Genomic DNA, 15711 nt, shown 5'->3' on the forward strand with positions numbered 1-15711 from the left:
AATCTACGGCATAGATACCATAGATTATACACATAATATTTGAGAATTTTGAGATATACACATTACAGTTCTGCAGGCATTGCCTTGTTATTACGAGGTCTTTTCTTTACCCACAATTTGTCGGTTATAAAAATAAATTGATCATAAGTGAGGAATAATTAAAATAAAATTACTCGGAATGCTATAATTTTTTGTGGCTGACTTGGCCGTTTTAGTCTTAGAGTTTCTAAATCAAACTTATGACATCGGCAAAAGTAGCAACGCAGGTATGCTGTATTTCTAACGCAAAGTAGAAGCAGATTTGTATCTACTAAAAGTACCTAATTTTGGTGTATTCATTGTAATTTTGTCAAGCGTAATGGTATTTTGCGTGGTATTTTAGCTCATGAATAACAACAACGCACAAAATGGCCGCCAGCAGCCCATATCGCGACTAACAGCGCCCCCAACGGACCCTCGAATGAAGATAACCGCGTCATCATCGGAACAAAAAAAGAAACCGAAAGAACTTTGTCGCAACTTCCTCTGGGGAACATGCACTAAAGGAACTGAGTGTATTCACCTTCACAAACTAGACCTAAAAGTTTTGAAAGAAACCGTAAAGTTTTGCCGCGATTTTCAAAACAAAGTTACTTGCAGTAGACCTGGTTGTACATTTCTCCATGTTTCTGATGAGGAGCAAAAGCTATTTGAAAAAGAAGGCAAAATACCTCGTTTGCTAGCTGAAAGATATGCAGCTCTAAAAGATTCACCTACAGCAAAAATGGTGGTGGAGAAATCTCAAAAAACAGGTTCTATGTTTAACGTTGGAGATTATTTAACAAAACCACCGCCACCGCCACCACCCGTAGCATCAGTGGCAGGGCCCTCAATACCAGTATCGCATCCATCTTGTTCTTCTCTGCAGTCAATGCTGGCATTACCACCACCACCACCACCTCCTCTTCCTCCACTACCGAAGGCTCCACTCCCTCAGCCAACAAAGGCGGTAACAATAACAACAACATCCACAACAGCAGTGGCTTCCACATCAACCCAAAAGTTGACACCAGCAAAACCAGGTATTTTCTTTATTTATAACTATTTGTGATGCCTTCTTTTAATCAATTTGCATTTGTATTGTAAAACATTTAGATAAACGGATATATTTTTTTGAAACAGTTGACTTGAAATTTTTATTTTTCAAGCTTACAGAAATTACTTTGGCACATGATGTTGATGTCCCAACTGTATTTTATATATGTATATAGTAGCTGTACCATCCTTTAAACGAAAATATAATAATATGACTACCACACTATGCCACTACCTTCACTTGTTAATAACTAGTCTACAATAAAATAACCAATAGATATAATTTAAGTTTTATTTTTTCAGTTCCAAATACTACAGTGAGTACAACAGGCCTACATATACTAAATCAGCCTCCTCCACCAGGGTAAGTTATTAACAAATAACAATTAATTAATTTATTATACCAATAAATTATGAAAAACTTTTTTTTCCACAGCTTTGATGCAAGTAAACCTCCACCACCATTACCTCAGATGAATGGTGCTATAAAACGGCCTGCATTCGATTCTTGCAAAGGTAATGAAAGTTATTTATTTAATTTTAAAATGCTAAGCGATATGAACTAATTAAAAGCAAATTCGCTTGATGCGAAAAGCATTTTGCTACTGTTATTTTAAGTTAATTTGAATAAAATAATTGGTTGGTGTTGCTTATTGAAAAAAACTTAGAAAACAGTAGAGGCTACCTCTTGTTCATAGACATCAATATGTGGTTGCAGTGGACCCTCGAATCAAAGAGAATTGTGATAAACATAAAATGTTTATGTTGCCCTTATCAATAGAAATGTGCTTAAAAATTAAAAGATCTCTAATTTATACATTTATTATTAATAACTAAAAAAATATATATATAAAGCATCAAGCGCTATGTAACAAGCTATTTGTTATTTTAACCTTATGTCTCGAGCTGTGCAATCGCAATCACATAATGTAAGGTACAAATAGTTACATTATGTGGTCTGACTGTCTGCCCACTGCAATAAAAGCTAAACACTACTGCACAATTGTGTTGCTCCAATGTGTTTTGTATAAAACATTGATCTACAACACCAACCGCAATTAAATGCATGTAAAAATAGTTATGTTATTATTATTTTAACTATGCGATTTTATTTATATGCAATTTTTTCAATGAAAGCAATATTATAAATTAATCACAGCCCAGTTAAATTGCTATATCTAAAAAGGCTGTGCTATCATAATATATTTTCACAATATTATTCATATTTTTATGTTGTTCTCTCAATATTTTAAAACCTATAAAAAATTATGATCTTATCAACTGTACTTGTGTTATGATTTGCTTGGCGCTCATTGATTTGTTCTCAGCTGGACAAAGAAAGATGGCAAAACTGGATGACGCGAATTCTTTAGAAAGCGACTGCAATAACTGTGTGCAGAGGGAACTCAGGTTTGATATGAAATATTCGTCTTTATTTGTACGCATGAAATTATTACAGGTAAAATGCAAACATATATAGTTAATATTAATAGCAAGGCGATTTTTAATTTTAAAAAAATCGTTTTATATTTTCCTTCATACAACTTGTACATAATGTTTACATTGTAATATATGAAATCTAATGCAAAGAAATACTATTTTAGAGATAAATAGAAATGAATATATGAAATCAAGCCAGTCATAATAATTTTCAATTTGTCACAGCATTACCATTTATTTTTTTGTATCTAAAAAAATTGCTTACATACTATAATACAAGATGTGAAATTTTGATGTACTTGAAAGATTTACTTCTACACTATTAAAATCTAACAAAAAACGCGAAAATTACTGTGAAATTTGTATTATTTGTGCTTATATTTTTAGAATTAAATTTTTTATTACATTGCGTCTGAGTGCAGAAGCATAATACATGAAGTGTTGCAATAATAAATGTAATTATAGCGAAGAAATTAAAATACTGTACCCATTAAAATTTTATTTAATAAAGTATGTATTATGTTGGCTTTCGCTTTTGTATTCCTTAATTGCTGATGATTAAACTTTAAATAAATTTACACAGGATTGAACTTTACAAACAAGAAATGAAAGACCTTGAAAAAGAACAAGAAAACAAGTCAAAGATGCTGAAGATGAAGATGGTGGAGCATGAGCGTGCAGTTGCAGTGCTGAAAGCAAACATTGACCCTGAATTTTATCAATGGTTCGATGATTACATTGAGGTAATTTCAAATTACTTAAAAGTTTTCTTTATTATTTTTTAAGCTTTGATATCAATACAAAATTAAATAATGCAGTGCCTAAGTAAATAAAAAAATTAAAATCTTAATTTTGCTCAGTCAATAAATTCAATTTCTTGTAATGCTTGTATTTATCTGATGTATTATCCATAATTTACATATTAATACTACACAGTATAATATATATATATATACTTTACTATAGTTTGGTTGGTAATTTTTTTAAGGGTGTAACAACATCAACAAAAGCTGTCCTGGTAGAGCTATTGAAGCATGTGGTGTCAAAAGGGAAATTAAAAAATTTAAAACTAGTAAGTATTCTGTTAGCATTATCAAAAATATGTAGACCACTATTTTTTACCTACCAAAATAAATTAACCACCAATAATACCTAGGTATATAAAGTCTCAACTATAATAAAATATACAAACACCATATATGTATTATTTATTAAAAGAGTAACTTCGTCCAGTTGAATTCTCTTGCCACATCCATGCGAATGTGTTTTATGTAAATATTTTCTCATATATTTTTCTAAAAGGGCGTAAAAGCAAAATGAAAAAAAACATTGTCAAATTCTTTGTTGTGAATTTTAAGCAATAGCGCATGTATATGAATTATTTAAAAACCTTATTTTGTAAATTTTCTCAGTATTAGGATGTCATGGTGGATTTTCGGATCTAAATTTACCATAATTAACTGTATTAATTTATCAACAGACACAATCGCAGTATCCATTAGAAGATGCAGTTTTGACTACTTTAACTAGAAGAAGATCTTCAAATCTAAATGATTCAACAAGATTGCTAAAATTGCTGGGATTGCTAGGTAATGCTATTCTTAAAAGATCGATTATTTGTATGTTGTTGTACTTGGGCTGCACATGCGAGACGGTCAAATATAATGATGTTCATTAATTATGCATGCATATCACATGTGCAAAATGAATCATAATCTTTGAATGAAGTTTGTTAATGTGTAATTATATTTCACTTAGGAACTCAGTTTAAGTAATTTAGACAGTTTAGCTGAGTCAAGTACAATAATAGGCATGTTTACCATTATTTCGATCATTAAGCTTTGTTTGATTATAATGTGCTGCTCTAACAAGATCCGAAGTTGTTCAGAATCTCATGCACACTTCCCAGTTAGTTTTTTGTAGTGGGTACACATTCTGGAGACATCTTTGAAATACTGAATCAGACTTCAAAGGATATTCATATTAAGAAAGTGTGTATATCTACTTCTATTTGCGAATCATTATGTATCATTATAATGATAGAGTCACTGGAGGAGGAAATTTAATATTGTGCAGTTGACACCGTACAAAAATTATGTACAATGAGCACATAAGGCATGTTACCGCGAGTGCATCTCTTGAAGTTATGGAATTATACCCAAATACAATATGATGTTTGATTTGAACAACTTGCACATGCGCAGAATAATTCTGAGACAAGGCTTCAAAGAACAAACCATTTGATGAGCCAAAAATTGTTGAATGGTCTTGATTAAGACAATATATGATTCCATGCATCATGGCTAACAAGAGCTTCATAGTTCTATAATTAAAATCCAGTATTAGATTCTGTTGTTAGATTTTGCATGAATTAGTGGTCTATCTGTCACAGACAACAAAATCAAATGACTTCTAAAGACTTCTGCCCTATAGGATTAAGTGTGGCTTATTGCAGGGAGATAGCCAGTGTTGTAGTTTTGTTTCAAGTTGAACCTTTTAAGTGGACGAAAGATTCTATGCTAGGCTTCTGTTATTATAGTGCGCACGGAAGCGCTAGTCACCTTCTGAGGTATGTGGCGGGGTGAGACGGGGGAGGGCGAGATTGACAAGACGCACACGATATTATATTTAAGTTCAGATAAATCTCAGAATAACATGTACGAATTAATGTAATGGGTGCCTAAAAGTAATATTGTATTTGTCTATTTCCTGGTTAAACAAAAAAGCACATTCAAAAGTGTTTGTTATATTTTATTATTTACGATAGTACAAAACAAATTTATAAGCAAATTAACATTTCTTAACAAGTAAATCACAAAACACTATCAATGTTATAGTACATTATAAAAAAATAATCTTTATCAATTTTGATTTTTTTATCAACAAAAACTGATGAATTTTCCTTCGTAACACCCCCATGTCGAAATCGTCACTGTTATTCTCTTTTTTATTTCTTTAGGTTTTCGTGGAGAAGTAAACTTTGGTTTTTCCGACGTTTGCCGATTCGAATTTCCTTCAGCTATAATTCTCATTAAGTTCTGAGAAAAAAACTGTACACATTATAGATTAGATTTTACATTGGGCTTGTAATTGGTGGACCCATCTTAGGGTATTTTATCTCGTAAAACTGAATCGTGTCACCGTCGCGGTGGTCCACGGCAGACTGAGTTAGCTTGACGTTTGTCTACCTCCCCGCCCTGCCGCTCACATACCTCAGGCGGTGACTAGCGCTTCCGCGCACACTATAGTAGAGAATTTCAGTAGGGCTATCGAAATTGGCTGAGGCCTGAATTATTAACGTGTTGTACAAAAAATGGCCAATTTATATAATTTAATGTCGCTAATAAGACGGCAGACAGCGCCTTGGCTCTGCCCCTGGCAGTGCTGAAGTCCATGAGCGACGTTAACAACTCACCATCAGATGGGCCATATGCTCGTCTACTTAAATATACGTGCAATAAAAAAAGAAGAAATAAGACAGTTAAAATAAAATACATGTCTATTTTCATAGAAATGTATCTCATTTCGACCATCGAAAATATTAGTATAATATATTGCCTTACGAATTTGTTGCACCTGTGGTCGAAAGCTTACTGAAAAGGGTGGTGCGGTCGATGGCCCTGTACGGAGCTCCCGTATGTCGTTGCGCCCTAACCCACGACAAGGTCACGGCGTTGCAACGTCTACGGCGCGCGATTACGATCAAGACGGTTCGCGTGTATCGCACCGTCTCGTTCGAGGTTGCGTGCGTGCTCGCCGGGACGTCTCCCTGGAACCTGGAAACGAAGATGCTCGCCAGGGATTTACGCATGGCGATGCAATCTCCGCACCAAGGGGTAGCCGCATTCCGGCGCGGCGGAATTTCGAGTGCGGAGGCTCCAATCTCGGAAGGCCGCGCTCGAGGTGTGTCGCTGCCAGCCGGACCTCACCGGCGGGCGACGGATCGTCGAGGCAACCCAAGTCTAGCCCTCTCGGACTGGATGGATCGCAACACAACCAAGAACATCTCACCTTTCGGGCGACGCAGGTACTCACGGGATACGGCTGTTTCGGTCGCTACCTGCACCTCGTCGCCCGTAGGGAGCTGACGCCGAAGAGCCACCACTGCAGTGGCTGCGATGAAGGCACGGCAGAGCACATGCTCGCGTACGCATGCAGCGCCGCGTCCTCGTCACGAAGATGGGACCGGACCTGTCGCTACCGACTGACGTTCTCTCAGAAACTCAGTGGGTCGTGCGAGTTCACAAGACACCCTACCATCAGTAATTACGCAAATTACAATTTTTGCGATTTTGGTATTTATTACAAGATGTTGTTTTTTTACCGTGGAAGTCATTGGTGTAAATTTGTTAAATACGTATTTTAGTAGTTGATTCTTATCTGCGGGATTCGAACACCTTCTTTAGGCCACCGCGACTTCGAAACTGTTTTTTGGTTAAATTTTAGTAATTTATTTCAATATTTTTTCTCCTACAGCTAGTAAAGAAAGAAAACCAGAAGCGCGTAATACAGAAATAAATACTGAAATACGAATAAACGCATCGAGCGTTGTGAAAAATACTGCATTGATGAACAGCCCCGTAAATGGCTTTGTGAATCGACAAAAAGAGGTAACAATTGAAGCTAATCAGAAGAAAATTCCGATTGCTGTTAATAGTAATCACGTGACGACTACGCTCCCGCAAGCAAAAGTAGCAACTCCTCCTATGCAGCCGAATGGGATAGTGCCATATCAGCTATCGGGAGTATCGTCTGCCAGCCCTTTTTACGGCAGTACCTGTCCACCTGCGACCAGGAGTGAGTATAAACTTTATCATCATTTGATTTTTGTTTTATTGCCCAGATGTGGCCGTGCTCACGGCCCACCTAATATTATGTGGTTACGGGAGTCCCTAGAAATAAAAAATGCCGAGTACAACGGCTGCCCCACCCTTCAAACTAAAACGCATTCAACTGCTTGCCAGCAGAAATATACAGGTGGTGGGACTTATCTGTATGGGCTAAAAAAAAGCCCTAACACCAGTAATTATCCAAATAATATTTTTTGCGGATTTCATTATTATTACACCATGTTATTCCTTCAATGTGAATGTGTTTCGTGAACATTTATTAAGTACGAATTTTAAATACGAAATCGCATCAGTCGCATCGCTGAAATTGAAATCACCGCACACATTGCAATAGTATATTTTATATATTTAATTTAAAATAAAACTTTGAACCAAAAAGAAAACTGATATGAAAACAAAATACGATGGGAATATCATCAATGTAGTCGAAGACAGTAATACCTATTAAAGAAATTTATTAAGGATAATTTAACAGGTAATAGTCATACCTTGATAAAATTGACATAGGACCACACGAAAAGCACTAGCTTTCAAATAAATAAATAAATCATCAAAATCAACACACACACACCAAAAATGCAGTCAAATAGAGAAGCACTTCCTTTTTTAAGTCGGTTATAAATCATGTATACCAACTGTTTTCAAATTTATTCATCAAGGTATGTGACTAAACAAGACTTATGTCCACATAATCGTGTTTAAATAACTAAGAATTCGTAATCGTGAATGATTTTTGCAAATAATTAATTCCATTCTTATTTTTACTGAAATACGTAATAATAAATTAGTATTTTCAATTAAAACAATATGTTCAAAACCAAGATTTATGTGTTAGTAACTTTTAGAATCAGTTATCATAATTGATAACGTTTTTTTTTTTTTTTTTTGTCAGGAGGAAATCGCCGGACTTCCGCCCTTCACTGGGGATGGAGGGCGGGGCATGTCGGAGTCGAACCGACTAAAACCTCCTGTCTCTCAACAACCAACGTCCAAACCTCGCATGAGACAAAACTCATGAAAAGGCAAGGGGGGGAAAGTGAAGCGTTTAGTGCGGAGCACATCTCTCCCATCACCCTCCCCCTCGGGACGCCGGACTGGCGGTCGTCGGCGCCACGACCACCAGCCCTCTCGGTCGGCAGGCTATCCGAAGCCCGCCTAGATGGCACCGGTTAGAATGGTCTATCCTACGGAATACCCCGCTGGGTCAGAACCAGCGTGGGTTGAGGATAGCCGGCCTTCCATCACCCGGATGCTCATGCATAAAACGCGTGCAGAGCAGCTTGCACGTCGTCTTCTTAGGCCCCCTTCGCCAGTCCCCAGGCCGACATGTGAGGGAGACCCGAAACACTTAGAGGGCCAGGGCTTGGGCGAGATCCGCCTCCCTGGCCCCCGCTCGACGGCGGCGGGCCTGTGCGTCTCTCACGCGCCCCGCCGCCTCCTTCTGCGAGATGGTGCACTCGCAGAAGTCGAGCATCGCCTTCCACGACTCGTCGTCACCGAGCATCGATGCCACAACACTCGGCAACGACAAGTCGTTTCCTATTTTTGCGACGAGGACACGGCGCCACCCCTCCCATGCGGGGCAGGCGACGAGCGTGTGCTCCGCCGTGTCCAAGTCGCAACCACAATGGTGGCACTCTGCCGTCGGCTCGGCTCCGATCCGGTGCAGGAACTCACCGAAGCAACCATGCCCAGTGAGCACCTGCGTGAGCCGGAAAGTGAGGCGTCCTCTGTCACGATTCACCCAGTTCACAAGAACCGGGCGAATCGCCTCGACGGTCCTACGACCAGCCGAAGGATCGGCCAGCCGTCTGGACCATGACTCCAGCACGGACCGCCGAGATTGGGCCCTCCGCGCTCTGACCACACTGGGGCTGGGACGTGCCTTGCCCCGGGCACGAAGGTCAGCCCGCCACTGATAGTCAGCGGCGAGCGCCTCCGCCTCCAGGACCCAAGGCGGCGTCCCAGCCAGTACACACGCCGCCTCGAAGGAGATGGTGCGATAGCCACGGATGACCCTGACCGCGATGGTGCGTTGCGGCCGTTGCAGCAGCTTCGCTACCCCCACGGCCAGGGACTGGCCCCACACGGGCGCCCCGTATAGGGCCATAATTGATAACGTATACAACATTTGTGAGGCCAACTGCTAAGAAGCTCGTGTTCAGGAACCAATTTGTTTTTTTTTTTTTTTTTTTTTTCCTACCTCAGCTGAGAGCCTTGAGAGGCTGATGACGTTGCTAACACGAACCCTAGCAAGAGCCGTGCTTCGTAGAATCTACCACCGGGTCGGAAACGCGACCCACTGAGAAGATCCGGCGAGAAACTCAGTGGGCTGTGTCTGAGAGTTAATTTACTCGTCGAGCCCTTAGTCGCAAGCGACTGGTTCGACGAGAACGGTGACCGGTGCTTGAAGTACCTAAAAGCACCGTTAGTGGATCGGGAGGATCCGAGATGACGTGTTTTGGGCGACGTCGACTGCTTTCCATTCTGTCCGCAGGATCGGGAATGCAGGAACCAAGCTTGAGTGCAGCAATCATGTATACTTACCGCCATACATCTTTAGAAACTTAACCAATGTGTAAAAAATCAACCCTGTCCAATGTGGGAAATGGTTCTAATTTAACTGACAAGATTTGACCTAAATAAACTCTAATTACATAACCAACCCAGAGGATTGGACAACACACACAATACTGGTGGTAGGACCTCTTGTGAGTCCACACGGGTAGGTACCACCACCCCGCCTATTTCTACCGTGAAGCAGTAATGCGTTTCGGTTTGAAGGACGGGGCAGCCGTTGTAACTATACTGAGACCTTAGAACTTATTTATATCTCAAGGTGCGTGGCGCATTTACCTTGTGGATGTCTATGGGCTCCAGTAACCACTTATCACCAGGTGGGCTGTGAGCTCGTCCACTCATCTAAGCAATAAAAAAAAACAGTCGCACTCGCCCTAAACACATCATTTTGGATCCTGCTGATCCACTCGATGCTTTTGATCATTCCAAGCATAGGTCATCGTTTTTGTGATGTTAGCAATCTCTGACCAATACTGAGATCTTAGAACTTATATCTCAAGGTGGGTGGCGCATTTATACGTTGTAGATGTCCATGGGCTCCAGTAAACACTTAACACCAGGTGGGCTGTGAGCTCGTCCATCCATCTAAGCAATTAATTAACAAATAAAAAATAGGGGTTGATCATAGAGGGATGAAAAATTGAGAGTAACATCAGATTTTTTATTTTAATTCATGACAATATAAAAACAAAATACTTGAAAAAAAATTAAAGTTTTTAATTAACAAATAAAAAATAAGGGTTGAACGTAGAGGGGTGAAAAATTGAGTAATATGAATTTTTTTATTCTAAGTCATGACAAAATAAAAACAAAATTCTTGCAAAAAAAATTAAAGTTTTTAATTAACAAATAAAAAATAAAGGTTGATCGTAGAGGGGTGAAAATTTAGGGTTGTATGCTGTATCATAAAAAAATAAAAACAAAATGTTGTCTAAAAAATAAATAAAAAAATTTAGGGGTTAAGCCCCCTAAGCCCTAAGATTTAGGGGGATGAAAAATAGATGTTGTTTGATTCTCCACCCTGGCCGATATGATTCACGAAAATCGGTCGAGCCGTTTCGGAGGAGTTCAATCACGCACCCCGTGACCCGAGAATTTTATATAATAGATGTACTTGTAAGTCATTGACAATATAAGTGTTCCATATTATTTTATTTTGGATACCATAGTAATAATAAAAAACAGTATTGACACATTAATCATTTGCAAAGCGTAATTCGTAGTATGCTATTGCGTAAATGTAATCGTAAAACTCAATGGGTTCTGGAAATTATTATTTTTCAAAATGTATTTTATTTATTAGGGAGACCATAATAACATTACTAAGTTAAGGCTATGCAAATACAGCTAATGCTATTGGTTATATGCAGTTTTCTATCCAACTATGCACATTATATTCTTATAATATCGATGGGTGAAAGGCTATTTGACTTAAACGATATTTTTGCAACTTTACAGGAGAGAGAGCCATTTAAAGATTAAAATTGGAAAAAATGTTATAGCAAAAAACTTCTTTAGCTTTTTTATTAAAATCAACTTAATTGGAGTTCAATTAAAAACATCGAACTGTTGATGCTAATTCCAAATAAACCTGATTATTTAATTTTTAACTGATTTTCTTTTAAAATGAATAATTAATTGATATGAGTCAACTGTAAAAGAGAGATAGAGAGACAGAGAAGTCAATATATCCTAATACATGTCTCACTCAGTCCCCATGCGCGCGAATAATGCCCTCGCGCTCTTACCCACAGAGGTATTAAATTTAATTTAGGGGTTGATTGGCCCCTTGGATCGGTCTGTCTTTTTGTAAGAGGTTTCAAAATAGTTGTCTGGTGGACATATATAAAAATCTACTTTCAGAATTTACGTGAAGTTAGGTAATTAAATTGGGAGCTTCAAAGCGTCTGCAAAGCAATTCGGCCGACGGAGTGTCTGGGAGTATTGGCGACTTATTTTTAAGAATATTGCCTAAAATATACGTAAAAATCAGCTTTCAGAATTTACGTGAAGTAGGGAATGATTTTATGTACCTTGAGTACCTGATATCTGAAAATTGACCGTCTAAGCAAGGTAGCAGGTAGGCATGCGTTTTTAGTACATACTAACACTACGCAATCGGCCACATTTCGTTCGTCAGAAAATACGTGATGTCTGGGGGCCTGGGATCTTACCCTAGTATTGCAATAATTGATGCTTGGCAGCCCCTTCTTACTGATAAACATAAATCTATGGCGCTAGAAGTCTAATCATTTTTTTCAATAGAGCAGTTTATGAATTTTTAATACGCGTTTATTAGCTTCATACGTGTGTATCGTGTTCATGTATGTAACAGAATCTTTGACCGTGATTTTGACCCCGTTCAAAACGTCCGATTAACTCGAAATTTAGCGCACTTATCAAGGTCCGCTGATAATTCAATATTTTAAACAGTTGGTATAACTTTCCCGTTATTTACTTTCGGCAGTCAAAACAACAAATTCAATTGAGCGCTTTATTTTTTTCACTTAGCAAATTGAAAACTGTGGTATTTGCGTGATTGTACATTAATGAATATTGCACTATGCACTAGCGACCGGCCCTCGCTTCGCTTCGGAAACATGAAATTTTTCTATTGATTATTTACGACATCACATTAGAAACCTCAAAAATAACAGTATTTATCCACTATTTAATGGATGTTATTATACATATAAACCTTCCTCTTCAATCACTCTATCTATTAAAAAAAAACGCATCAAAATCCGTTGCGTAGTTTTAAAGATTTAAGCATACATAAGGATATATGGACAAAGAAAGCGACTTTGTTTTATACTATGTAGTGATAATGCTACTGAAACTCAAGAATGAAAAATAAATAATTGTTAAAAAAAAACACGCTTTTATTGAAAATCCAACCAAAAACTAGAAAATAAATTTATTGTAAAAAAAATTTGCGTGTAGGGACACAGTTTAGCGATCACATACTTATTATTCTGTTACTCTTATTATAATGAGTACATTGCGAAATTTTTGCAGACCAATTTCATACGATCTCCATATTATAAGTATGATGTCTTGTGAGCTTGCATGGGTGGGTACAACCAGATAACACCCTGCCTGTGTCTGCTGCGAATCAGTCATGCATTTCTGTTTGAAGACATCTTCTTCTTTGTCTCTACCTTATCCCGCTAGGTGGAATCGGCACAGCGATTTTTTCTATTCCATTCTCTTTTATCAGCCGTCATCACAACACTCACTCCTCTCTTTCTCTCTCTCATAATAATATCGCCATTCAGCACACTCCATTCATGTCTTCTTCGGTCGATCTCTACCTTGCACTACCATTTCTATACATCTCCTCTTTACGCATCACATGTCCATACCACGCTAACCGAAATTGAATACATGTGACAACCATTATATCATATAAATGAGCCTTATGTGGAGCGGAATTCACGTACTGATGTTTATGGGCTCCAGTAATCACTCAACCCCATTTCTAAGCAATAAAACAACATCTCTCTTCTACAAAGCTCAGCTTTAGCTTAAGTGGCGTACCTGCTCCTATGTACTTCTAAAGCTTTTCAGGCTGTCGACCAGTCACCGCCTTCGCTGAACCCGTCGCTTGCGACGAAGGCCTCAACGAGTAAATTAACCGATAGACACAGCCCACTGAATTTCTCGCCGGATCTTCTCAGTGGGTCGTGTTTCCGATCCGGTGATAGACTTTGCGAAGCACTGCTCTTGCTATGGCCAGTGTTAGCAAAACTCCCGGTTTGAGCCCTGTGAGCTCACCTACTAGTTCGGTGAATCTAGAATAACCCCTCGAGGTTACTAGAATAAGTAGAAAAAAAAGGCTGTCGATGATATTATATAGTCTCTTAAATTTTTGTCTACGCAGAGACTGGTTCTCTTTGTGTAGTATCATCATATGTTCCGAGTAATTATTTTAAACATGTCCGTTATTTCTATTTTACCATCGTGCCACCAGCTGCCTGAACAGAGTTTTGTGCTTTCCGAAACCATTCCGCTCATCTATGGAACAAAGAATTAACTCTCCTCCACGTTGCGCTCCAGATGCTGTCTTTCTCCCTTTTTTTTAAAAGAATAAAGGCGATGTGCATTCCCATTTTCAAAGTTAGGCTGTACGCATGTCTGCTTTCGAAGACAATAAAAAAAAACTTCAAACATCATAACATATTCGAAAAAAATATATCGAAACATTCACATATCTCATGTCAATCTGCTGGCCTGCACGACGAGAATTTTTCTCTACCCGATCGCTGGTAGCCTAAGGAGCTATTCCAGCAATGCTCTAACGGGTCACGACGAGGTATTTTTTACCATAGACGTCCAGGACGCGACATTACGATATCATGACACTAACCAGGCAGTGATTGGATGATACTAGTAGAATGGCGACCGCCACGGTTCATCCAACAGGCTGTGTCCTATCTCAGAGATAGTTCAATAAAAAAAAGTGTGTGTGTCCGCTCCGACGCACGACTGGAGTTTACTGGATATAAAAAATTAAACGAAACAATACGAGAAATAGTTCTATATTACGACAACACGATACACTACAGATTATTAACAAATTAACGAGACACAAAACAAACGACTAACAAATATATGAAAATACAATAATGAGAGAAACGCGCGATCAGTACGAGGCTTTGTGGCGGACTGCCGGCGCAGCAGCCCGGCGTCACCTGCAATAACGCGGCCGCGCGTTGGCTCCTGATTGGCGCGCGCACGCATCACGCAATCAGGAGCCAATCAGGCGCATAACGCATTTCGTGTGACATGCTAGTACGATTTTGGTCCCCATAATTTTCATACCCCGGGCCTATATATGTAAATCGATTCTAAAGGAGTAAACTCCAAAAAGGCATATCAGCGAATTATTTATTGCAAAACGTAAAGCTAAAAAATGTCATTGAACCTTATCTCGACGATAGCGGGAAACAGATATATAGCAGTAACAGCAGACGCACAACCGATTAAAGATTATCTCGTTTTTCAAGTCCGTAGAGACAGTCCCATGTGAGTGTTGAACGATCCTAATGAAATATAATTAAATATTTCAGTTGCTACAGCTCCCACGCAGTCGACTTCAAAGCAACCGGTGAGAATGAAGATGAACATGCCGAACATGCCAAACATACCAAACATGCATCAAAACGGACCCGGTTTTAATTTCCAATATAACATGGTGATGCGGTATCCACAACCACCACCGCCGTTTCAATAGCATCCGATAGGTACGTTTTTTGATAAGAGATTTATTGCCGAACTTAATTTGAATACGAGAATAGGTTGAAAAATAATTTATTTTCCATTGAAATATATGATAAGACTGAATTTAATACCCATTTATAGTATTAATTAAAACAAGGGTGACACGGTAGTTTTCATGTTACACTGACCTAATATTTACTTTAATAACTATTTTATGATATTTTTGAAACATTTTTTTATTATTGTTGTAATTTTTGCATGTGTTTTATGTTTTGGAACGAGTGTCATAAATTTAATGACGAAGAACATTAATATTGTGCTGCTTTTGCGTATTTTATTATGTTATGATGCGAATATGATCACAATGATAATATCTTTATTTGAATTCAAGAAGTAACGGAAATAATTATAAATAGATGTTTTGAATATTTTTTTATGCAAATATAAACATCGTTTTCACGCGAAATATATTTAAGATTGTTCAAAATACTCATTGGCTTACTAAAAAATATTGTTGTTGTATTTATAAAGTAAGCAAAAAATT

At 38.2% G+C, this 15711-nt stretch overlaps 1 protein-coding gene across 3 annotated transcripts in view; it reads left to right on the forward strand.

The window, feature by feature from the left end:
- LOC101739895 (uncharacterized) overlaps nt 1–15711 on the forward strand; it is a 25711-nt gene continuing 10000 nt past the window's right edge. For 2 of the 3 annotated variants that reach the window (XM_038013657.2, XM_038013699.2), the window contains exons 1-10: nt 1–266; nt 383–1061; nt 1378–1438; nt 1511–1590; nt 2403–2484; nt 3098–3257; nt 3503–3586; nt 3995–4103; nt 6991–7311; nt 15017–15190. In XM_038013657.2, the coding sequence (XP_037869585.1) occupies nt 240–266; nt 383–1061; nt 1378–1438; nt 1511–1590; nt 2403–2484; nt 3098–3257; nt 3503–3586; nt 3995–4103; nt 6991–7311; nt 15017–15180 (1767 nt within the window). In that variant the 5' untranslated portion in view covers nt 1–239 and the 3' untranslated portion in view covers nt 15181–15190. Of the gene's footprint in view, nt 267–382; nt 1062–1377; nt 1439–1510; nt 1591–2402; nt 2485–3097; nt 3258–3502; nt 3587–3994; nt 4104–6990; nt 7312–15016; nt 15343–15711 lie in introns of those variants that run through there. The other variant, NM_001309577.1, reaches the window with a different exon arrangement.

The sequence above is a fragment of the Bombyx mori genome, chromosome 1 (genome assembly GCF_030269925.1).
Source record: "Bombyx mori chromosome 1, ASM3026992v2".
In the NCBI taxonomy this organism is placed as follows: domain Eukaryota; kingdom Metazoa; phylum Arthropoda; class Insecta; order Lepidoptera; family Bombycidae; genus Bombyx; species Bombyx mori.